At 42.5% G+C, this 23,422-nt stretch overlaps 1 protein-coding gene across 2 annotated transcripts in view; it reads right to left on the bottom strand.

The window, feature by feature from the left end:
* Positions 1 to 10,240: 10,240 nt before the first annotated feature.
* The window catches only part of CDC5L (cell division cycle 5 like), a 32,789-nt gene continuing 19,607 nt past the window's right edge, over positions 10,241 to 23,422 (bottom strand). For both annotated transcript variants that reach the window (XM_023924253.2, XM_086875602.1), the window contains exons 15-16: positions 11,979 to 12,191; positions 10,241 to 10,877 (exon numbers count right to left, since the gene is read on the bottom strand). In XM_023924253.2, coding sequence (XP_023780021.1) covers positions 10,773 to 10,877; positions 11,979 to 12,191 — 318 coding nt within the window. In that variant the 3' untranslated portion in view covers positions 10,241 to 10,772. The remainder of the gene's footprint in view (positions 10,878 to 11,978; positions 12,192 to 23,422) is intronic.

Below are 23,422 nucleotides of genomic sequence, written 5' to 3'. Positions count from 1 at the left end.
AACAATTAGGGGCACCCTGAACTCAGAAGCTGAAGTATTTGCCCCTTTGGGCTCACAGATGAATTGGTATCTGTAGATTTGGATTATTAAAGGCCAGGTTGGATGGGGCTTGGAGCAACCTGGGGTAGTGGAAGGTGTCCCTGCCCATGGCAGGGGTTGGAATGAGATATCTCTAAGGTCCCTTCCAGCTGAAATCATTCTGTGATTCTGTGATACTACTGTAAACTGGTATTCCCCCTTAGGAATTCTGGATGGCAAAAGTACTTGTTTACAGTTTGGGGTATGATTGTTACTCCACAGGGAGCTCTGGGCGTCTGCAAACTGTGTGCTTGGCAAACTCACACCCTGGAGATATTTCGTGGAAATTCCACTTGCCCGTTTTTTGGTTGTTTCTTCACAAATTCCTTGTTAATACATTCTCCACTAATAAATCTTTTAATTGCTCAACCAGCTCTGCAGAAAACAAAAGTACTGCTGGGGAGTGTTTGATTGCAACATTTCTTTCTACAGAAATAATTATCATCCAATAAAGTTGGAAGGAGCTTGGCAGAGTAAAATCCTCCACTGGGATTGGATCCCCTTGAAAAGACTCAAATTAATTTTGCCGTTGCCATGATTTGATTAGATCTTGTTTCACATGTGGTTGAGCTTCAAAACAGAGATTTATATCTGTGCAGCTAACCTGTGCAACAGCACTTGTTGCTTCTTTTAATTTTATTTAATACATTGAATGAAGCATATAAGCACATTTGAAAGCATGTAAAGAAGCAAACCTAAGGAAAACATTTAAAATACTAACTCACACACATGATGTTTTTGTGCTTCTCTTCTTACACTGTCTGCAAAAACATCATGTGTTTTGGCCAGGCCATTGTCAGAACAGACAGAGATTAATTACTGCAGCCATTTGTTCTCTTACAGAAAAGATAAAAATAACTCATGAGTCATGACAAGAGTGAACACTGTGGAGCCAAATCCTGCATCCCATTTGCCATTTTCTAGCCTCAGCATAGAAGAAGAGATGTGATTTTGAGACATGACCTGATGCTATCTTTAGTCCCTCTGTGGTGTTTGCACAGCTGGGGAAGCCAGTGCCTGGCGCTGCCTTTAGGGACGTGCAGACCTGGCTCAGGGGAGGTGTCCTGCTGCAGGCTGTGGAGTGAGGCCACACCTCGAATCCTGGGTCCAGTTTTGGGCCCCTCATGGCAAGAAAGACACTGAAGGGCTAGAGCGTGTCCAGAGAAGGGAATGGAGCTGGGGAAGGGTCTGGAGCACAGCTCTGATGAGGAGCAGCTGAGGGAGCTGGGAAAGGGGCTCAGCCTGGAGAAAAGGAGGCTCAGGGGGGACCTTCTCATCCTCTACATCTCCCTGACAGGAGAGTGGAGCCAGGTGGGGTCAGAATCTGCTCACAGGGACAAGGTCAGCACAAGAGGAAATGGCCTCAAGTTGCACCACGGGAGGTTTAGATTAGACATTTGGAAAAATTTCTTCATAAGAGGGATGGTCAGACACTGGAACAGGCTGCCCAGGCCAGTGGTGTAGCCACTATCCCTGGAAGTGTTCAGAAATTGTGTGGAAGTGGCGCTGTGGGACATGGTTTAGTGGTGAACATGATTGTGGTCCTGGGTTGATGGGTGGACTTGATGATCTTAGAGGTGTTTTCCAACCTTGATGAGTCTGTGATTCCATAAAAATCCACAGGATGTGCTATAATAAGCATGAAATACATAAACATGACATACATGTGTCACCACTGTGCTGGACCCAGGGTCTGTGAGTGTGCTCCCTTTGCAGCATGGATTTCAAGGCTTTCCTCAGATGTTAGCATGGGCCAGGGAAAATTTCTGACATAGTTATCATCCTGGGAAAACCAGTTTAATAAGGTCATGGACATAATCCATGCAAGAGACAGGTGTGGTTTAGTTTTCTGTCACAGATCATAGAATTGTAGAATCACAGAATCATACAATTATATAATATACTGAATTCAAAGGGGCCCACAAGGATCATTAAGTCTAGCTTTTGTCCCTGCACAGGAAAAACCTAATCCAGTCCTGTGCCTGAGAGCATTGTCCAAACACTCCCTGAACTCTGTCAGGCTTGGTGCTGTGACCACTGCCCTGAGGAGCCTGCTCAGTGCCCAGCCACCCTCTGGATGAAGAACCTTTTCCTAATGTCCAATCTAAACCAATCTAACTTGGCTTCAGGCCATTCCCTTGGGGTATATGATCACCACAGAGAAGATCTCAGTGCCTGCCCCTCTTCTCCTCGTGAGGAAGCTGTAACTGCAATGAGGTCTCCTCTCAGTCTCCTCTTCCCAGGGCTGAACAGACCAAGTGACCTCAGCTGTGCCATGCCCTGCAAGGAGCTCCCTGTGACCTCAGAGGGACAGACAGCAAGCAGGGACCAGTTCTGGACTCCACACCCAGGCCCAAGGACTGCTCAGATATTTTTCATTTAACAATGACTGGACAAAACAAACAAAGACAAATCTGACTGAAGCCTCCCAGCCTCCTCCTTGAAGTGCTCCTGTCTGTCTGGCCTAGGATGGGGTGAAGAGGAGTTGAGTGCCTTGTTGCTACAGTGCAAAATTGGGCAGCTCCTGATCCAGGCACTGCTCAGCAGCAGACAGTTATGATGATGATGATGATTGTCTTCCAGCTGTGCCTGTCCCTTCCCTTGTTTTTTACTGGGCCAAGTTCTCTGTTGAGGAGCTTGAGCCAGAGATGGCCAAAGACCAAACACGTCACCTGAGTCCCATCATCTCTGGGAGTGTGGTGATGCCAGACAGAAGGCATCTGAGGTCAGCCCTGCATGTGTGACATGAGCAGAGAGGTATCAGGACTCACTCTTTTTTTTTAATTTTGCTGGCACACGTCTTGAGTGTCAGGTCATTCCTTCACACATGCACATGTGTGCACTTCATTACAGCTTCTCATCTCCCTCCCTTCCTCTGCCTTGCCCTGCTTCCCTGCAGTATCCTCCTTCCACCCTGGGGCTTGGAAGCTGTGCTCAGTCTCTGCAGGAAAACTGCTTCCAGCTGTGTGCTGTGACAGGCTCTCAGCCGCTGTGCAGCTGTTCCCTGGCTCCTGATCCCCACACCAAGGGGATGGGTGGGGAAAAGCTGTTCTGTGCTGCTGACTGCCTTCTGAAGCAGTTGTCTGAGTCTGGGTCTGGAGCCCACCCTGTGCCTGAAAGCATTGTCCAAATGCTCCTTCAGTTCTGTCAGGTTTGGTGCTGGGACCATTTCTCTGGGGACCCTGCTCAGTTCCCAACCACCCTCTGAGTGAGGATCCTTCTCCCAATATCCAACCTAAACCTTCCCTGGCACAACTTCAGGCCATTCCCTAGGGTCCTGTCACTGGTCACCAGTGAGGAGATCAGTGCCTGCCCCTCCTCTTCCTCTCCTGAGGAAGATGTAAAACACTGTCTTCACAGGAAGGTGCCTCCCACCCAGCTGACGTCTCAACCTCTCCTGGCATCACCACTATTTGTGGTCACTTTTTGCTTGGTGCTTTCCAAGGACATGTGTCTGCCTGGCCCAAGCTCCTCTGTGAACCCTTGTCCTTCTGGCTGATTCAGCAGTTTTTTCAATTACAGTCACAGCCACATGGGCTTGGCTGTGCTCCTGCCACGCCTCGCTCCTGCTGGAATAAGGGGAGGCAGGCAGACGTTTGTGCATTCTCTGGTGATGCACAATCCCCGTCCTGTGGTCACTGGGTAACTGTAAAATTAAATCAGATCTTTGCTGTTAACCAGAAGGCATCTGCAATGAAAGGAAGTTAAATGCAGAGCTGGAGGGGTTGTTTTGCTGCTAACAACACATTACAGGACCTGCTAGGAAATCAAATTCACTGTTCTATCCTCGCCCACATGATTAAGTTCACCCTCAGCTTAATGTGATTTAGGTTTAGGTGGGATGTTTTATATTGATTGTAGGTTCAAGGACCCCTTTTTTTTATCCCTGGACTTTGGTAACACTGCCATTATTAAGAATGACAGAATGAAATGGCCTCAATTTGCACCACAGGAGGTTTAGATTAGACATTTGGAAAAATTTCTTCATAGAAAGGGTGTTCAAACACTGGAGCAGGCTGCCTAGGGAAGCAGTGGAGCCACCATCTCTGAAAGAGTTCAAAAATTGTGTGGAAGTGGCGCTGTGGGACATGGTTTAGTGGTGAACGTGATTGTGGTGCTGGGTTGATGGTTGGACTTGATGATCTTAGAGGTTTTCTCCAACCTTAATGATTCTAGGATTCTATAAAATCCACAGGATGTGCTAAAGCAAACATGAAATACATAAAATACAATTTTTTCCCTATGTATAATTCTTCCATGAGGTAGAAAGTGGCCAGACACTCTCATCTTCTTCTCTAGGGACCAGGCAGGAAGCCAGAGACAAAAAATTCTGCCTTTGGGTGCTTTCCAGGTAACACAGTGATGCTGGAGGGTTGATCTCTGGGACTGTCAAAAGTGTGACCAAAGGTGCAGACCTTCCAATCCAGTACATGGAGGAAGATTTGGCATCTCCCCAGGAAAGGCACTTTGTCACAGCAAAATGACACAGTTGTGTGACTAAACATCTGCTACAATGGGGAAAGAAACTGTTCAGGGCCCTCTAAAGCAACGACCAACCATTTATTGTGTGGGGTGAAAACACCTCATGGGTGTTCCCACCAAACTGCTGTGTCTGGCTTTGTCTTGTTTTCCTCTACCCTTGAAACAAGATGAGCATCTCTGTCTCTTTTCAAATAAAGCAGCAGCAAAATGGGGAACAAAAACCCTCGAGGTCACTGTTGGAGCCAGGATGAGCTAAGGATGTAGAAGCAGCATTTTGAAGGGAGAATATCTTTGAATAAACCAGCTGGAACAGGGAGGTGAGTTTTAGAGTTCAGGGTAAATGAAATATCTGTAATTATCTGTGTTCTTCACCTTTCTAATGAAAGATCCTACTTCTTCCCAAACCTTGGAAGAGCTCAGCAGGAGCATAGATCAAGGAGGGATAAGACTGTTCAGTGCTAGAGATTGATTTGGTTGAGTCAGAATTAAGAAAAAAAGATGGGGGAACACAATCTAAGGAATAATTTAACTTTTATTTATAGTTATTTTATGGTCTGCCATGGAGCTTAATTAATGTGGTCAGTAAACTCACTCTTTTTTTAAGACCCAGTTACAGCGATGGTCCTGCCCAAGCCCTAAGATAATTCACAAACAATTATAGATAAGAGAGAGACAGCTTTGAAATCAATGTTTTACACAAGAGCCAGATAATACAAAGATCAATGCAATAATTAGGTTTTTAAAAAAATAAATATATCATACAGCTGAATTACTCCAGGGGTGCCTTTGTGTCTGAGGTTCAACCAGTGGATTCTTTTAATCAGAATTAGTTCTGGAATAGATTTTGCTGGCTATAGAGCTAAAAACGTAATCCTGGCTGGCTCATTCAGCTTTATTAAGCATTCATGACTATTTTTCAAAAGATGATCTCTTTCTTCTCCTGACACAAAGGCTCATCAAATACAGACAGGAGAGGAGAGGAAAGGAAATCTCAGCTCCATTGAAGCTGAAGCCAAATCTCCCATCGAATTCACTGGGGCCACAGTCTCACCTAAGCCGAATAACACACTTAAAAATGCTACTGGCCTGAAAATGATACAAAATAGACCCCACATTTCTGTCCTGGGAGGGGAGAGGGAGCAGAAGAGGGGAACCTAACACACACATCTGTCTGATCCTGTGAGGCATTTACTAGTAGCATGTACTTGGCAAAAGATGTGATGTATGAAGTGAATAAATAATAAAATAGTCTGTGTTTCCTTATGTCGCAATTAGTAAATGCTTTCAATGCACATAAATGATCCTAAAATACGTACTTGCATTTCCTTTGAGGAATCCTTGAGGAATCCAAACACATCAGCACCACAGTTGTGACTTGGAAACTGAAAGTCATCAAATGAGGCAGATTCAGTCTAATCTCATCTGTGAAAAACCTTGGAGTTGAGAGCAAGACTTTTCTAACCCTGACACTAAGGCATCTCTCAATAAATTACAATAAACCCAGACAGCACCCCCCAACACCTGGCAAACAATCAAACCCGCTATGAGTAATCACACCAGCAGCTGAAGTGATGCTGTAAAACACTGCTCATGCCCACTTCTTTACCTTTTCACCTACTGTGTGCATCACAGTCATGCCTGAGGCAGCAGGAATTGGTTAAAGCCACCTCATTTAAATACATAAAAAGCTAATGAGGCTTCCTGGAGGGGAGATGACTCACCTAATGGCCTGCATGGAACCAAAAAAGTGAAGCTGCTCTTTTTTTATCCACAGCTATTCCCTTTTGCTTCAAAATTATTAGTCTCAAAAGTGCTTAGTGTGGAACTTTCAAAGGGTGAGACAATTGCTCGTACTTAGTGGAGATACAGGGCTGCACTGGCTTAGATATGTGTCAAATGTGCCTTTTGAAGTCTTTTTCAGGGTCTGATATCACTCCTAATGTCAGTGCAAGTCTTCAAGATCAGCAGAACCAGGTATTTTTTGTTGGTAAGGAAAGGTAGAAACCGGAGCCCTGGAAAGGCAGAGCACACAGGTCTGGAATCAGTTACAGGGACACTTTGCCTTGAGATGAGTATCTGGCTATTTTTCAAGGTGCTTTTCACTCAGCTAGGAAAATGGGGGAAATGCTATTTGATACTCCACTTTTAAATCCTGCTTGGGAGACAGGTGTTGCTTTGAACCCACATTATGGAAGATAACTGCAAGCTGGGTTCCAGAGATGAATGTGAGACAGATTAAGTCCAGACCACAATAATCTCTCTTCTCCAGCAACATCACTGACCGAGGATACTGAAGGCAAGCCAAAGTTCACACACTGGTTTATGATACTGTTAGCAAGTCTGCAGCCAAAACAAAAGTTCAAACATGGGTTTTGATGCATTTTATTTAGAAATCTATGTTCAGGCCATGATGACAAAAAACAATGAATTTCCAGCGTTTTCATCAGGGGCACAGATCCAGCTGAGTCTGTCAGAGGATCTAATTGTGGGTAGTTACCTCATGTCAGCTACTGGCCCTGAAGCACTGCAGCCCAATATTTCACACTCACTTTAGGCAGACAATGAAGTGGGACATCCTCTGACAGAAGCAGTCTCAGAATCATTAAGGTCAGAAGAGACCTCTAAGATCATCAAGTCCAAACATTAACCCAGCACTGCCAAGCCCAGCACTAAACCATGTTTCTGTGCACCACATCTCCATGGTTTTTCAACACTTCCAGGGGTAGTGGCTCCACTTCCCCTGTACAGCCTGTTCCAATGCCTGATCACCCTTTCAATGAAGAAATTTTTTCCAGTATCCAGTTTAGCCCTCCTTGGTGTAATCTGAGGTTATTTCCTCTTGCCCTATCACTGGTTACCAGGGAGAAGAGCCTGACCCTCACTCTGCTGTCTCCTCCTGTCAGGGAATTGTGCAGAGCCAGGTCCCCCCTGAGCCTCCTTTTCTCCAGTCTGAGCTCCTCCAGCTCCTTCCTTGTGCTCCAGGCCCTTCCCCAGCTCCAATGCCCCTCTTTGGACACCATTCTGTCCCACTTCCAGCTTCACTTACACTTCCTACCTGGAAATGTGGCCCAACTCATGTTTGCTCTGTAAAGGGGATTGGACAATCAAGCTGGATTAACATATTTTAACCCAAAGGTGCTGGCCCAATGCAAACAAGGGTGCAAAAGGCAAACAAGCAGCAACAGGCAAAGACAAGATGCTCCTGTTGGCGCTGGAAGTGTCTTTTTAAAGCAGCCAGAGAACTCTGGTGTGTCTTGGCCACTGCTGGCTGCTGTGACTAATTACAGCGTTACACAGTGCTTATTTCTCTGGAGATTTGCCATGTTTGCAAGAGCTGGCTTCAGCTCTGCTGGATTTCTCACAGGGAACCTCCTGTGCCTCTGCAGTCCCCCCCTTACCTCGAGCTCATGATCTCTGTTATCTGCTGGGTATGGATGAGACACCCAGCTGTTATAATTTAGTTCCCTTGGCTTTCCCAGGTACCTGAATCCAACTCAATTGAAGAAAATGACAGCCTTATCAACTCCACAGACTTTGAAGCAGGCTCCAGCTATGGGATTGATCCAATATGTAAATGCCAAGTCGGATTCCAGGAAGGGAGGAAAATCATCAGCTGAAATTATTTAAGGGCTTGCAGATACATCTTGGCATGCTAAATGGAAATGGAGGAATTTCTTGGGGAGAATGTTAAATAATTCTCAAAATAATTGTTAACACACACAGCACAACCCCCACCCCACCTCTGTCAGTGAGATTAGAGTTTCCCCACTGTAGTGAAGTGTCCATGGGTTTGCATTGTTTATGGTTATACTTATTATTGTTCTTGGAAAGACAGATCAAATTAGTCGGCTTCATAATTTTAAAATAAAAATTTGCTGTCAAGGTGTGCTGGTCACACTTGTGTCCACCAAACATCTGCATTTAGCTACAAAGACATTTAGAAAGATTCAGGGAGTGCTGTCCAGGACATAAACTGGGCCTAAGCCCAAGAAATAGATCTGACAAGCCCAAGCTCCATCATCACCTGCAGCTGGAAGCACTGACATCTACCAGCATCCAAATTTGTTTGAACAGATTTCCTAAGCACTCCAGTTGAAGATCCCACACCTGAATTATCTCAGGATGTTTTAGACAGGCTCTGCTGCTCCATTCACACCATCCTGGAACCAACAAACATGCAGAGCACCCTGTGTGAAATTTGTGGGTTAATTTCTGCAGATCTATACATGGCTGCCCTAGCGCAGGCAGCTGAGGGCAGGTAAAAAACTAAAGCAGGGCACAGCCAAGCTCTAAGTAAATAAAGTCCCTATCCTAGTTTTCTTTCATTAATGAGATAGAAACTTCAGGACAAAAACTCTGACTAAAGACAGGGAAAAATGTGAACTTGCTTAAGTGTTGTGTGAACAAACTACTGCAAAAACATTGAGCAAACCTCCTGCAGGTACTTCTCAAATAGAACCACCTTGTGCTTGCTGTAATTAATAAGTGGTTAATTGCATGCATTTCAAGAAAGAAAAGTCTTTTGTGACTGATCAGTCCTGAATTTGTCTTTTAAACAATTTAAGGCAGTGTTTGAGTACCTGTCTAGCTCCAAAACTGTCAAAAATACAAGGCACATCAAAGGGGCTCTGCTGCAGCCCTAAAAAGAAAGGAAACAATTGTAGTTGTGGTATTGGTAAACCTACAAGGGTTTCTCTGTTAATATCTCCAGCTACCACACAACCACAAGAACTGACATGATATGCCATGATTTTTCCTTTTGGGTATAACCATCCAGGCTAAAATACCCCATATGCTACAAGATTGATGCTTAATACTTCATTCCAGATGTGTTCTGGCTTAGTTAAATATTTAACACATTTCTAGAAGAATGTAGTCTATAATTGCATTAATACTTCAGAAGAATGATGTCCTGGTGAGTAAAGGGAAAAATATTCCAAGGTTGGCTGTGTCTCTACTCCAGTGTAGGAGTCCCTACTCCACTGACCCTACTGTCAGTGATCAGCAGGACTCAGCCAGGCTACATTTAAAAAAATGTGAATTTTTAATTAAAATTAAAATAACTATCAGAAAAATCTGATAATGACTGATCTCCATAGATGGCATTGACAGAGCTACACAGGCACAACCCTGACCCCAGGGTTCTGCAGTAACATTTCCAAGGCCCAAGCAAAGTGACACTCAATCTGGTAAAATTCCAGACAGCAAAACCCCATTTAAATTTCAAGTGTATCCAAGCAAAATTGCATGATGTATGTTACTGAATGTATTTAATTGCTGAATTTTGTGCTGCTAATAACAGTTTTGCATTCTTCCCTGTGCCTTTCCATAAGCCACAGCTCAAAAGACCCAAAGTGTATACACGTTCCTGCCTTTCCCTAATTCCATCCTTTCCCTTCAGGACAAAGAAATACAATCCTGTTGAGATAGGGTGAAAGGAGAAGAGGGGCAAACACAGAACTTCTTTCCCATCCCACACCATGGGTAACAAAGCAGATGATTTATAAAAATTAATGCAGAAAATTTAACAGCATATTTTCTGCTGAGATCTATGGCTCTCTTTGGATGTCTCTATAACACTTATCCTTACCATGGTTCTAGGATGGGGAGATTATTCCAGTATGACCATTGGAGCACCTGATAAAGCTGGGAGTGTATATTCACAAGCACAGAGAAGAGATGGGAACATGGTATTTATTACCTGGACAACAGCTATCCTGCACAGGTAATTCCTATTACAACTTAGTCATGGAAAATAAAGGCAGCAGCAGAGGGAAGACCAGAAACACAAAGGAGGGCTGGGATATGTGAAGATTCAATTTTAGTTAAAATACAGACATTATTACTTCACTGTTATTTAACATTCCAGGTTTATTCAAAAGACATTATTCTGCATGTATCTTACAGGTCTTAAGACTGGTAAAACACTAGGAATAACGTGATAACCCTAGCAAATGAAGAAATGGCTAAAATCATACCAGAGTGATTTTTCTTTTCCTTCAATAAAATTTTGGACATTTCAATCCCATTTTTAACACTGGCCAGAGCTATTCATACCTAGAGCATTTGGAACAGTCCACTGAAGGAACAAAACTTGACAAGATGGAAACAGCAGACTACACTTGGATTTCTGCAACTGCTGGCAAAAGCTGCTGGAGAAGTATCTGCACACTTTAGAAATGTTACATCAGTGACAGATGGAATTTTGTGCTTTAATACTTTGCTTGAAAAGTCTCTTTATCCAACATGAAGTCAGCAAATCTCTGCTGGAGTTCCTTTTCTCTCTCCTGCTGTCGCTGCACATCTTCCTTCAGACACTAAGGAAAACATCATTAAACAACCAGTCAGTTTTCCACCAGTCTCACCCATGGAGATCATTATCAAAGGTTGTATTTTAGTTCCTTCAGAAGAAAAGCCCAGAATTGAGACAGGACATTGCTAAAATTACTTACATTAAATATAAATGTAAAACAGAGCAGTGGACGTAAAGTATCAATAATCACAGTTATCTTACTTCAAATGTCTGGTAGCTCACCATGTTTTTGACAGCAGCTAAGATCAAATGCTTCAAAAAGATAGATTTCAAACTGGAACCTTGCCATTTACTAAAAACAGGTGCTATTAGCAGCTATCAAGTGATTTAATATGTTTTAACTGTTGTCTTTCACTAAACTAAATAATCACTTCTGAGTTTGTAGACACATCTATCAGTATTTCTACATCATCTTCACAAAATCAGTTTTAAGCACTGATGCATTTTATCTTTTTTATAGCAAGTGGTTGAGAATATTTAAGCCTCAATGGAAGCCTCTGTTCTGGAGGAAAACCACATTACAATAAAAATTGTGCTTAGGTGAACACTTATTCCTTGGAAAGAAAGGCTGGCACTGGTTCAAACTTAGGACTGAGTCTTGATTAAGGGTTGTCTCATTAGCTGAATAAAAGGAGAATATCCTGGAGATCCTTAAACCAAGAAAAATGGCTCCAAGGCAGTGATTTTAGCTATACATTTAGTAGACTGACTTTTAAGGAAGAAGGAGATTTTTGACAAGTTTCAGATTTACTTGAAGTTCAAATAGTAATTAAAACTGAAAAACCAAATTGAGAGGGAGATGGAACTTGTGCTGATATGCATTGCAGAAGGCTTATAAAATAAACCACACAAGGAAATAAAAAACCCCCAAAGTTAAAGAACACACTGCCAGATTAGTCCCAGCCTCTAATATGTGTATCACAGAATCTTTGATACCGAAGTAAAAGGCAGTTGAATCTGGTAACAGCCAAAAGTAAGATTTTAAGAGAACATTAAAAACTTGATACCAGCTCAGACTGTGAGGCTCAGAGCTCACGCACTGGAAAAACATCTTTTCCATGAGGTGCCTGTGTCTGACCTCAGCTCCTGGATTTTGGAATCTCACCTCCAGTCTCCGAGGGATTGCAGCATCCTCGTGTTTCTTCAGCTCCTCGAAGGTCCGCAGCTCCAGGTGGGCCTGCTCGATCTGGTCCCACAGATCATTCAGCTGCTTGATGAGCCCCATTGCCCGAGACTGGTAACCACCAAGAAGGATCTTCAGCTTCTTCTCCATCTTGGCAGCCCTCTTGGCTTCAGTGGTCATGTGGCCTCTGTTGATCTGCCAGGAACCCAAGAGTTGATTTAGTTACCCAGAAATCAAAATTCAAGAGGGAAAAAATAAAAAAAGTAAAAATGTATCTGTGGAATTGTGTTGAGTTGATCAAGTTCTTTGATTTCTGTTAAAATAATCATACTGCACATTTTACAAGAACCTAGGCTTTTGTATTAAAATCTTTATAACAGACATAATGCATCTCTGAAATTGTAATCCAGACAAAATCCATAAACAGACAAGTGACACAAATGACAAAATTCTGTCAATTGGGACACAACATCAATAATTGAACATATTTGTGTTAACATGTTATAAAAGTTGTATAAATAATTTATAAATAGCAAAGGTAACAGAAGTCTTTGTGTATTTTTCCACCTGGTGTAAAATTAAATGAGCCCTAACATAACGAAATGGCCATCAGAATATTTAAAACCTGGAAGAAGACATCAAAGAAATCTGTAACACTGAATCCCAATCACAAATGGTCTAAAGATGGAAGATTGGATTACATTAAATATTTGGAAGACAGTGGGTCCCTGTGCGGGTGGTGAGGCCCTGGCACAAGTTGCTCAGAGAAGCTGTGGCTGCCCCATCCCTGGAAGTGTCCAAGTTCAGGCTGGACAGGGCTTGGAGCAACCTGGGACAGTGGAAGGTGTCCCTGCCCATGGAAGGGGGTAGAATGAGATGATCTCTACAGTCCCTTCCAGCCCAGGCCATTCTATGATCCTATGAAACTACAAAAGAACATGGGCCTCCACCACTGAGCACAACTGTGGCGAGGTGCAACAGCTCACATCTCTGAACAGGGACATAAGGTTCCTTGTTGAGGCTTTTTTAATGCTACTTTCTTAAATAAAAACAAAACAACAAAATAAAATCCTTTTTTTGAGAAAGGACTGTATGAAGAATGCCAAGCTCAAGAAAAATGGAATCAAAGTTCTAAGATTTTGATTTTTGCCACGCTTAACAATATATTAGTGCAGGACATGAAATATAATATGAAAATTTCTCAGGTATTAAAAAATAATTCAGAACCACAGTGTCTGAGTCACCAATCCTTGCCTTGTTTCTTTAAAAATTAAAGCTTTGCTGGTGAACTTTCTCCTATACAAAGAAATTACCAATAACCGACCTTTTCATTGCTACAGTTACCCAATATATCATTTATTACTAAAGAAATGGAACTCTTTTGGGAAGGAACTACTGAAGAGGGATCTGTCTTTTACAGTGACAGTTACAGCCAGCCATCACAGTCTTACACACCAAGCCACTGCAAAGTGCATTTCATCAGCCTTCCAGCCCTCCAACCGTACTGAAGTACCCTCTGTTACACAGCTGCAGGTTTCTGTAGCGTGCCCTCCTACTCCTTAACAATTTATTCACTCATTTAGAACAGTTTTACTTGGTGGTGCAGAGATAAACAAAGTGAATGGTCAAGGGAGCAAACTGTTAATGGGTGAGTGAAAGAGGAATTTGACTTTCTGAGCTGTCTAGTATGCTCCTGGGGAGAGCGATGCAGACTGCTACGCTTTTCAAACTCTGTTTGCAATGTAGACTTAAGCTATGCCCAAGGTGCTTTAAGCATACAGAAAGGCGCCTCTTTTTCAATATTTATATAAATCTAGAGAAAATTAAATAAATAGATTAGGGATTTGTGAGGATACTCTCTGATGGAAAAGTATGAAAGCTTTAAATGTCTTCATTGGTAAATAATATGCTATTACTGCAACAACAAATACAGCTGTGCGGTCAATGAACTATTTTCCAATTACTGTTTCTTGCATGAAAAATGTGTGCTGAGCACCACTGACATTTAGAGATCATGGACTAGATGGATGCACAGGCCAAGAGAATGTTGTTTGCAACAGATGCCTAATGTAACAAAGATCAATTGTCCATGCTGCTCCCAGTATTACAGATAACATAGAGTATGGCTGGTGTGAAATGAAACTCCCATCACAATGTCGCTCTTCAGAGCAGGCTAAAAAATAAAACCATTTAGAGAAGTTCCACTGTTCTGTCATCCTGAGTGAAGAGCTTATGCTTTACTGTGAGGGTGGTGAGGCACTGGCACAGGTTGCCCAGAGATGTGGCTGTCCCATCCCTGGAAGTGTCCAAGGCCAGGCTGGATGGAGCTTTGGGTAACCTGGTCTGGTGGAAGGTGCTCCTGCCCATGGTAGAGAGTTGGAACGAGCTGAGCTAGAGCATCCCTTCAAGCCAAACCTTTCTGTGATTCTATGATCTCTCAACAATCTAATTTCCTAATACAATTTTAAACACTGAGTACCTGAGGATATAAATACAGTTATCAGCACTATCCCCACCATACAGAAAAAGGACTGAATCAGGGCACTGTGGTCACAAGCCCTGAATTATCCCCCATGTTCCAACTATCACCAGCAGCAGGGGCAGTACTGGCTTGGTCTGCCACTTTTATACTCTTTAATTGGGATTCACTTTGTTTGGCTTTAGACACCAACATCTGAGCTTGTCACAGAAGGTCTTTCTGTCATCAGGAGAGAAACTGGCAACGCCAGGGCATGGCTCATCTTATCCACAGCCTTAGGAAAAGATTCACTGATAGTGATGGGAGCACAAACTGTTCAGACACTGTTATCCAAGACCAGGTAGATCAATCCAACCCTAAGTGTTTACTGTCTTAAGGTGTTTGATATAATAGAACATTTTTAAATGTAAAACTTTTAACAAAGCAAATTCAAGTCTAATACTTATTACAGTTCAGACCCTGATTATTTGAACACTTGAAGTTTTCAGACAATGAGAATTGGACTTAATATTTCTGAGTTGGTCTGGATACTGGACCTTTAACTACTAGAGCTCCTAAGGTTATATGCTGCTATATTGCTTTTCTACTCAGCTTCTCGTTCATCTTGGATTATCATAGGCCTTACTGATGTGAAAGAAAAAAAAAAAAAAACAAAAAGAAAAGGAAAAAACCTCCCAAGTATCTAAACCCAGAAATAACAGCCCTTTCTTCCTTCTCTGCTTATGGAGTAATGTGAACACTCACCACCTTTTCCCCTCCCTCTCAACTACAAAATTTTAGGACCTACTAGGAAAAGGTCAAAAGGAGGTCTCAGCTTTTGTAACAAATACTATTTATTAAAAATTGCTGACTGCTGCATTAGTGCCAACAACTGCATATAATTTCAGTTCAAGCTTCATAAAATTTTAAGGCTCAGATACCAAGCTAAAAATTCCAAGCAGTTATAAAGAGGTGTGTCTAAACAGTAGTCCACATTATTTGCTTAAAGCAAAGAAATAGATTTGAGTAAAATCTGACTACCATTTCCCCCTGAACCTAACAGAAAGAGTAAAGACATTTGAAAGATTTCTCCACTTATTTATTTTGTACTGTTCCTTGGCCAGCTTTGGTTCTGCTGACTTTTATACCAGTTACAGCAAAATGAGAACAGTTTGTACAGACACAGGGTAAGATGATATATGATGTTAAGGCAAGTGTGAGAGCCTCATCCCATCACAAATCTCTGATGTAAAAGCCTTCCTTCATGACTCATAAAGTGGTGTTCAGTTTTCAGTACTGCACTAGAGAACCAAGGAAGAGAAACCAAAACAAGCAGCAGACAAAAGAGCCAAAAAAGCAACAGACATAACCAGAGGTTTATAAAACATGATCTAGAAAAGGGAGACTGACTGGATTACCAGGGTTTGTTTGGTTTGTTTTCCCTCTGCCTAACAAAAAAAGAGAAAAAGAAGACACAACACCCTGCTTTAAATACCACAAAGTTCATTGTGAAAAATTCATCTGTTCTTACAGCTACTGAGAAAGAAAGAGGGACTTAAATTTGGGAAGGAAATTTTAGATAGTTCTTACTTCCTTCCCTAGATGTCAATTAATGTCAAACTACCACAGTAGGTTATTAGTTGTACGGTTTAACTAAGGACAACGGAGGACAGGGAAGGGCTCCTTAAGAGAGCAAGTATCCACCGAGAAAGATTTAAGAAAAACTGACCCTGAGGAAGGAAGAGCTCAAGTGCCTTAAAAACTGCATTTTCAGACTTCTCATCTCACCAGGTCTACTGAGGACAACCCTCCTGAGTTCCAAGGGCTTTTTTGCCGTACTGACTGATTTGTTTTCCTTCCCTTTAATGTGGAGCTTCTGGTAATCCCTGAACAGCATTAATCTCTCTTGTCTTTTAATTGATCTTCCTAATCATGCTGGATGGATTAAACAAACAGGGAAGAAAAACTGCTGCATGTTCAGAGCAGAGCTACAGTCAAAGTAAACCAACCTGTTCTGTGACCTTGGAGAATCAACATCATCACAACATCACAGAGAAATCCTCTGCCAGCTTCAGCTACGCCGGCTGAGCAGGGTACTCTTGGAACATACATAGGACTACTCTAAACATTACTGTAACTTCCTTCCTCACCTCAGACCCACACATGGCCCTCCCAAATTCAGTTCTGCTGGCAGGAGATGGATTAACTTAATTGGAATGGCAGGTTTGTGAGCTTGGCTTGTGCTGGCTCAGTTGCAGTGTCTGGCTCAGCTTGACAGCAGCTTGTGCTCCAGGCCAGGCATTTCCAACCACTCCAGGGACAACAAGGACCCCCACACTAAAGAATCCTCTGGCCATGCTGGGGTCATCTGCCTTTACAAGCTTATGGTGCACTCAACAACAGCATGTTTAAAAAAAAAAAAAATAAAATTCATTAACTTCTCTACTTAAAAATGTTTTTTCAGTTCCAAGCTGTTGAACAGAATTCTCCAGTTTTGGTTTGAAACATTGTTATATCCGTCTAGAGTCTGACCAGGCAAAACTCTCAGTAGAGCCCTGCCCGAGTTACCCCCGAGTTAGTACAAGTCAACTCTGCTGGAAACTGAGACTTGGAGTTAGTATCAAACCAAAATTGCATGTCCACTGTAGAACAATGTGGCCTCAATCTATTAAACAATATTAGCTCAGCTCATTGACCAAAACTACTCCAAGGGCTTGATACAATTTAACATTTCTGCTGTGACACTAAAGATCATAGAATCAGAGAACTGGTTGGGTTGGAAGGGAAAGATCTAATCATTCCAACCCTCCAGCCATGGGCAAGAACCCCTTCCATTAGACCCGGCTGCTCCAAGCCCAAGCCCAGCCTGGCCATGAACACCTCACCTCCACTAAGGTGCTTTACTTAATGTATGAAGGAGAATGAGGATCATGAAGTAAAGGCGCTGATCAGGATCAGAGCAGTCAAAGAGGGACTGAGCCTGTAGCTGTTAAGACATGAAAAAGCAGAAATTAATTCTAGTTGACTAGGATCACATGAAGATTTTTATGGAAAATTCACTTTAAAAATCCTTAATTTAATGCATTGATGGTAAGCAACTGCAACCTCCCAACTGAAACTAGACCAGATGTTCAGAGCTTGCATAGCAATATTACACTGCCTTTACCCAGTTTAATAGGGGAGCCCCAGATAAACTCCTATACTGTACTTTGTCACATAAATCCTGTACCATGATGATTTACTGAAATCTGCAGAACACTATTCTCTCTACTTACAGCCAAATCTAATGACCCAAGAGCATGCTCCCCCTGAAGAATGTTCCAGAAATTATAATAACTTTCCTTTAATGACAATGACCATGAGTTGATGTGACTGTTGAGTAAAGACAATATAGGGCATATGAAAAGCAAGTGTTCCTACAGGGCTTCACAGCATCCAACTACTTAGAACTAGAATAATGTAGGAAAGTTACTGTGTAAGTAAAGCAGTCATTGCTGATCTACAGCCATGACACTGAAGTCCACTTTGAAGATTTTTATTTGGGAACTGCTTCTAAGACCAGCAGTTTTATGAGTGATACCCATATATGCTCCCTACAAATAAAGGATGTTAGACTGGGCGGGTGTCAGTCTCTTCTCCCAGGTAACAAATGACAGGATGAGGGGAAATGGCTTCAAATTCCATCTGGGTGGTTATACTGGATATTAGGAAAAAAAAAAAGGTTATGGAAAGGATTGCCAAGCATTGGAACAGGCTGCACAGTGCAGTTGGTGAAGTCACCATCCCTGCAACTGTTCAAAAAATGTGTGGACATGGCACTTGAGGACATGGTTTAGAGGTGAACAAGATGGTGGGTTAATAAGGTTGATGGCTGGACTTCGTGATCTTACAGGTGTTTTCCAAATTTAATGATTCAAGGATCCTATCTCAATCACAGCAGAAACACATAACAGAAACTAGAAGAGAATAGTTTATGATGAAAACCGAACAATTTGTTTTTACTAAATTTTTTTGGAAACTCTCTACCACTCATTGGAAAAGAAAAACCTTGCATTAAGATCACAGACAGCAACACCCATGAGAGGCCAGGAGTTTTGATTAACCACAAGCAAACACGGGTTACTGCTGGGTCTGATGAGGTCACAGGGCAGCCAGCACAGTGTAATTACCTTCAAACACTACCCCTGCACACACAGAGTGCCGGCACTGGCCTCTTCCAGAGGCTGACAAGGTTGTGAAAGCTCAGGCAATAAAGGAGCTGGCAAAGAGCCTGGCTCCCTCTCAATACAGCAGAAGCCCCATGGTGATCCTGAAGCAGTCAGCTCTGAACAGTGAGGGTGTGCAAAGGCCTTTGCAATGAGAGCTTTGTCAATGCTGAACTTTTTTTCTAAGCATGCTAAGTTACCAGATTCTGAACAATCTGACAGTGAAGACCCCTGATACCTCTCTGATGTGATCCTCTGGTGCCAACTACATCCCCAACAGACCTTATTAAAAGAAGTGTATTCCACAAATGCAAGACATTAGCACAAAATCAAACATGCGGCCATAAAAGCAATGATACTCAGGATTTTCACCATATTTTAGTTTTGTGAGTAATTTTTCTATTCCTAGTCCCATAAAATCTCTTATTTTCTCCAGGTGCTTTCTGAGTACCAGCACACCTGAAAATGCAAAAGAAACTGCAAACTTTAGCCCATAAACTAGAGAGAAATTAAAAGACAATCTCCAATAAACTAAGTGATATACCCTGCAGCAGAGTGTACCATGTAACCTATAAAACGCCAGCTAAGCAAGCTGTTTTTAATCTGAATTAATTCAGAAGACTTGGGCTGCAATTAAAAGCAAACATCAACACTTTGGTAAATCTCACCTTGATGTATCTTGGATACTGCAAATAGACAATTTACTACATTTTGCATATACAGTGTACCTTGAACTTTTCCCCTGTAGGCTTCCAATAGCATTTATAATTTAGTAATCAACTGAAATGATAATATTAACTACCACAATTTTAATAAAAGTATTTGTATTCTGAAAGCAAACTTTATTAACTGTCTTCAAAGGAAAAGTAAAGATGGCAGGAAGTTTCTATGTTGTGAACTACAAAGGGAAGCAACTGTTAAATAGATGCCTTTACTATCTCATTTTATCTTCTAACATTCCAAATTCAACATATGTTAGTAGGAATGCTTTTCTTTATAAATGTATTGTTTGGAAGAGAAGGGAGCAAAAGGTACTGCAGAGAACTGAAGAAGTTACTCAACACTAATGCAAGCATCAGGAAACTTTGATTTCTGAAATCACTTGCTCTGCAGTGTAGCCTAGCCTTGGAAGAATATTCTGGATTTCTAGAAGCTACTGGAAAGATCAGAAAATTCCACAAATCTAAGGTGCACCAGAGACATATACTGAGGTCACAGGGATTCACTTGCATAGACTGGAAACTCCCCATCTGTAATGAAAGAAAGTTCACATACTAATCCTTTAACCCACAATAAGTAACACATTCAAGGAATCCAAAACCCTCAAAACAAAGCAATGAAAAGTATTACTAATACACAGCAGTACACTTCAACATCAGAACTACTGATGAGCTGTGCATTACTGATGATGCCTGGACAGGATACCATGCCAAACAGAAGCTCTCCACAACAGCTCCACTTTGCCTCCACAAGTTCATCAATAACAGCACAAATCTGTTTGTGATATCAGCATCCATTTGAGAAAGATAAATGTCATGTCAACATAAACCACTCAGGCAGTGAGAACAGGACAATTAGAGGAAGATGAGTGTGTGTCCACACCATCAATCCAGCCAGGAATCTCTGAGCAACCAAGACAGACCCAGAAATAGCTTGGGTTTTTTGCACAGGATCTGCAGGGTGTCAGCAGTCCCATATGGAAGCAGTACACAGTGACTTCCCCATGTGCAGCTGTGCCAAATATCACTACATTCTCATGGCTCTTTTCCCTAACAATCTTCGTGCACTATAAAGAGGAAGAAGCAGCCCCCAAAACTGACCAACATCAGTTGCTGTTGCTGGCAAACTGTTTTACAGTTTCTACTCTTCTCCCAAAGAAACCTAAGAGTACAAGTAAGTGCCTTGGAGTACTGAAAGCTGAGCTAATATCCCTGCTTTTCATTAAGCTTGTCTGATACTTCCCATTAAAATATCTATTTCAACTGATATTGCTTTCAGACAATTTTCCTTGGAAAAACATTAAAATGAAGGTGGGTTTCGTTATTGCTAAGAATGGTGTAGGAAAAAAAAAATCTGTGCTTTTATATTGCATATTTATTTGTTCATTAAACTGCTATGCTTTTTATTTATTGTTTAAAAAACAATTCAGCAGGTGACCTATGCTTAAAAAACCTGTATATGTATATCTTCCTTTTAGGAAGGGCCTTTTAGGGTCAGGCCACAGAGCTGCACTAAACTGAATTTTGCACACACTTGGGAGAGATTTTCAGGTCAAATTTAACTTTGCACAGAGTCCACCTGCACTCAACAACAGTGAGCTGTGAGAAGCAGAACAGAGCTCACTGCACCTGCAGGCACAGGGCTCTGCTGGCCCCAGTGCCTGCCTGGACTGGGGGGTGGTATTTTGGAACACAGGAAAATGGGAGAGCAGGATTGTGTGTGGAATTGTAGCAAGCTGTCAGTCTCATCCAGCAGCACTCTGAGCTCCAAGGGGATGTAGCTACATTAGCTAGAGTCTCATCACTGCAGTGACTGGTAACAGACACAGGATGGGTCAGGCTGGAAGGGACCATCTGGTCCCTCCTCCCTGCTCAAGCAGGGCCATCCCAGAGCACAGGGCACAAGGATGTGTCCAGACAGTTCTGGAATATCTCCAGTGAGGGAGACTGCACTCCCTTCTCTGGACAATCTGTTCAGTGCTCGGTCACTGCACAGGGAAGAAGTTCTGCCTCCTGTTCAGGTGGAACTTGCTGGGATCAATCCCTGCCCGTTCCTCTGGTGACATTGCTGGATCCCCATGGAGCAGAGCCTGGGCCCTGCTCTGAGCCCTCCCTGCTCACAGGGACACCCAGGGATGAGGTTCCCTCTCAGCTGGGGCTCCCCTCGAGGCTGAACAGCCCCAGCCCCCTCAGCCTTTCCTGGGCAGAGAGATGCTCCAGTCCCTCCACCATCTTTGTCACTGGGCACTGCACCCATTCCAGGAGCTCCAGGTCTCTCTGGTCCTGAGGAGCCCAGAACTGGACACAGCACTCCAGATGTGCCTCCCAGGGCTGAGCAGAGGGGCAAGATCACCTTCCTCAGCCTAATGGGACACAGCTAACAGGATTTAACATGTTTTTTTAAGTGTCTTTCACAGAGTCCCATGAAATGTTGGCAGCAAATAATTTCTTTTTCTTGGCAAGACCTCTGATTTGTATTTTGCTTCCTGGGTGACTGTCTTGTGACTGCAAAGCAAAGACCACTTAGAACACACACACACACGAGTTTGATAAATTAAAAACTTGACCTTACTTTGCTTCAGTATCCTTAATAAGCATTCCACCACCAACTACTCATTCAGATATTGGGAAGAGAAGGACAGAAATCAACTCAAGAAAGCCCACACAGAAGTAACCAATTTAGACTGCAGAAACTGTGCGCAGGATAAAGGCACAGGGCCACACACCAAACAATTAAGAGAAAACAAAATATTCAAGAGCTACTCATTAAGCAAGTACCATCCACCCTGTGCAGTAAATGAGTCTGTGGAAAAACTAGGCTGCAATCATGAAATTAAAGACTGTCTCAAAAAGCATATGCATAGGCAAATTAAGGCTGTTCGTGCATTCCCTAACTTGGACTGTTTGACTCTGCAACTTTAATAATGCCCTTCTAACGTCGTTTTGGACCTAAGATATTTAAATTTCAAAAGCATTTGTACACAAATTAGGTGCAGCCCTCCGACTGCTGGCGCTGTGCCCGCCCGGCCCCGCTGCCATGCACAGCCAGGCTGCTGCTGAGCTCCCACACGGGTTTGGGAGAGCAGAGCATGGAGAGTCTGCCAGGCAGCGCTGGGCAGGGCAATGGTGCTCTCTGCTGGGTGAGCAGCAGCACGACAGGGGCTCTGCAGCTCATACCCAACCCCTACCACCAGGCTACCTGCAGGTGAGCTGCTCCTGGAGGGATCTATACCTGGACAGCACTTCTGACTGACAGGCTTTACAAAACACACACTCACTTTGTATTTCATGTGTATGAAACAAGTGAAAATTCTGTCTTTTTGGCCTCTCTCCTTATTTCAAGCGGCTGTTTGGGGAGGTTTACTTCCAGCAACAGTAGCTATGTTGATGTTAAATGCAGAGAAACTTTTTTTGCAAAGTTTCCTTTTACCATGGGGAAAAAAAAAATAACCTGATATCTGCATAATTTAGAGAGACTTTTAGGCTAAAACGCTATTTTAGAAAACATTTAATGACTTACTGCAAGTCAGAACAAACATGCTCTGTGGGAAGAAACTGCTTCAGACCAGCTTACTTGTTATCATGAACGTTGTCTGGTTTTGGTTTTTTGTATGGAGTGTTTGGGTGAAAATCTAGAGAAAGGACTGGGCAAGGGAAATCAGTGTCAAAAAAAAAGGGTCTGATAAATAAAGTGAAATGGGATTACAAACATCCATTGTTCTCTTTTTTGGAGGGAATCTCTGGAACTGGAAAAAGATGGCAGCCTGGCAAGAATTCAGGACTATCTAACCTTCATGTATGCGGTAGTCAGAAATCAAATGTTAAACTGGAAAGAGGACTTGAGAGGAACTTCAGGACAGAAATGGCTTTTTTTTAAGCATCTTTCTCTGAGGTTTCTCCTCATACTGGCCACAATCAAGTGCAAACCAAGAAAGATCTGACCTATTCACAACAGAGATTAAGAAAACATCAAAAATTCCACATGTAATTAAGAGACAGCAGAACCTGACCTTCTTTCCAGTAGAGAATGGAGTGGATGAGCTG

This window comes from Cyanistes caeruleus, chromosome 2, assembly GCF_971803275.1.
Source record: "Cyanistes caeruleus chromosome 2, bCyaCae1.hap1.1, whole genome shotgun sequence".
Classification (NCBI taxonomy): domain Eukaryota; kingdom Metazoa; phylum Chordata; class Aves; order Passeriformes; family Paridae; genus Cyanistes; species Cyanistes caeruleus.
The sequence above is the reverse complement of the archived record's forward strand: the minus strand, read 5'-3'. Positions and strand labels throughout refer to the sequence as shown.